The sequence below is a fragment of the Chelmon rostratus genome, chromosome 8 (assembly GCF_017976325.1).
Source record: "Chelmon rostratus isolate fCheRos1 chromosome 8, fCheRos1.pri, whole genome shotgun sequence".
Classification (NCBI taxonomy): Eukaryota; Metazoa; Chordata; class Actinopteri; order Chaetodontiformes; family Chaetodontidae; genus Chelmon; species Chelmon rostratus.
The window spans coordinates 14940033-14942228 of NC_055665.1; the positions used below are offsets into that span (position 1 = coordinate 14940033).

Below are 2196 nucleotides of genomic sequence, written 5' to 3' on the forward strand. Positions count from 1 at the left end.
GGACATACATGTATCTGCAGGATCTGGTGCTCCTTCATCACGTGGGAGGAAAGGAGCTTATATTAACCACCATTACTTATAGCACCATTATGACTTAAAGGTTTCCCACACTGGTACAGTATTACTGGTATGAAAGAGGCTATAATGCAGAGGGAAAGTATGAAAGAGCACATTCCAGCGTAGCCATTCTGACATTTTGTAAGTTTTTCTGGAGAGAAGAAAAAAGGGAGAAAAAAAGACGGGTGGAGCAAACAGGGTGTGTCAGCCTCTATTTAAAAAGGTTTGTGTCCAGGCTGATCGCTCAGATCCCTCTCCTCCACTCTTGTGACTAACACAGGTTTTCATACAATCTTGGTAAGTGTAAATATGTTTTCAAAATCATTTTTCTTTCATATATAGTATTTACCATTTTAGATATTTAAATAGCTGATGCCTAATATGTACAGCGGTATTATGTGGCATGAGATGCATGAATGGGCTTCTGGGTGTGGTTTGTGTCCTGTGTGAAACGCTGCTTCTGAAAAGGATTAAAATGTAAATGTATGGCAATAACAGTTGTGCAATCGTGACAAAATTGGTGGGAATTCAATACATTTAGGTTAACATGGATTTCTGGGGAAACTGTTTAAAACAAATGAAAGTTGTTTAAGAAGGTCTATAGCCTTGCAGCAGGGTGGGAAAACTGAGAGGAACTGAAAAAGAGCGAGTTAGGACAGTGCAGAACAGTGCAGAGCCGAAGCCATTGAGATGGAAAAACGAATAAAATGAGTGGGCAAGACGTGGTTAGATGCCTGGAATTATTTTAGTAAATGCAGACTTTCCTGTCACATCAAACCACCAATTTGCTTCTCTGCTGCACCAACAATACTTGCTCATGCCTTTTTGTTTAAAACCAGCAGTCGTAAGAAATGTGGTGATGGACAAAAAAAAGATGACAAGGCAACAAAAGAGCAAAGATGCAAAGGAAAGTAAGAATGTTAGTCTGCAATGACTCACATTTTCACAGAATTTGAATTCAAGTCATTAAAAAAGTGAGGACTTATGTTGTGCACTAACATTCCTGATCTTTACAAGCTCTTTATCCAGCTCCTCCTTTAAATAAAGCATTACAGCACTACCACGGCCATGTGAAATGAAGAAATAAATACATGTTGGACTACGCAGTCAACAGTGTCTTCTTTTTCCAGCCAACATGTCAGATCTTGTCCAGGCAATGGCACTCCTCAGGTCTGTCTTCAACAAGCATGCTGGTAAAGAAGGAGACCCGGAGACTTTGACCAAGAAAGAACTCTGTGACCTGCTAAAGCATGAGGGTTTTGTGACTGATGTAAGTAAATGACACAGATGACAATGAAAGATGTAGCACTACTGCAAGAGAGAGATGTGAATGCCTCTTTGACATATTTTTGATGTGTTACAAACTTACAGCACCCTCTGTTTTCTTGTTGTCCTTAGGCCAAAGACAAGTGTCAGGTGGACAATTTCTTCAAGGAGCTGGATAACAACCAGGACGGCGTTGTTAGTTTCCAGGAGTACGTCACTTTTGTTGCAGCCCTCAGTGTGATTTGCTATGGGAAATAAACCCTTTGACAATTTTGCCTCAGAAGTTTTTGCCTTATTTAATTTGTGCTAAATGGGAAAAAAACTGAGTGCTCTAACTTACAGACACATCTATAAAACATACATGTCATTATCATATGTTGTGAGATGGAAAACTTGGTTAAACACACACACATTAATCATAGGTGGGTTATTATGTTGGCTTCAGATGTGCTGGCTTTGAGTGTGTATCACTGATTTTGGAATGTCAGAAGTGCCTAATAAACAAACAAAAATAAATGTTGCATTTATTGTTATTATTTATCTATAAATGTTTTGTGTGTTTATTAAGAAAATACAAATATTGTGCACACTGAGGGATGTGATCCTCTCTCCTACACATGCTAGAACCATGACCGGCTTTTTCATATAACATGTTAACTAAATGGACCCATCCCATAGTGAAGCGTTCACTATTATGCACTTTTTGGATGTGTTACACATAGAACAGGTCACAACACTGAGGAAGAAGCAAACGGCTTTACATCTGCAAAGCTAAAAACTAGACTGGCTCTCTTCAAGTATATATAGATCTCCAAACCATGTAAGCAGTTCATTCCATCTCCAAAAAACTGATATGATAACAAGTCATCACAC

The 2196-nt window shown here is 38.8% G+C and overlaps 1 protein-coding gene across 1 annotated transcript; it reads left to right on the forward strand.

Moving 5' to 3' along the window:
• The first annotated feature begins 203 nt into the window (after nucleotides 1-203).
• Nucleotides 204-1839, forward strand: LOC121610611 (ictacalcin-like). The gene is made up of 3 exons (XM_041942809.1): nucleotides 204-354; nucleotides 1188-1327; nucleotides 1456-1839. The coding sequence occupies exons 2-3, from the start codon at nucleotides 1193-1195 to the stop codon at nucleotides 1579-1581; spliced, it is 261 nt and encodes an 86-aa protein (XP_041798743.1). The 5' UTR covers nucleotides 204-354; nucleotides 1188-1192; the 3' UTR covers nucleotides 1582-1839.
• Nucleotides 1840-2196: the final 357 nt, after the last annotated feature.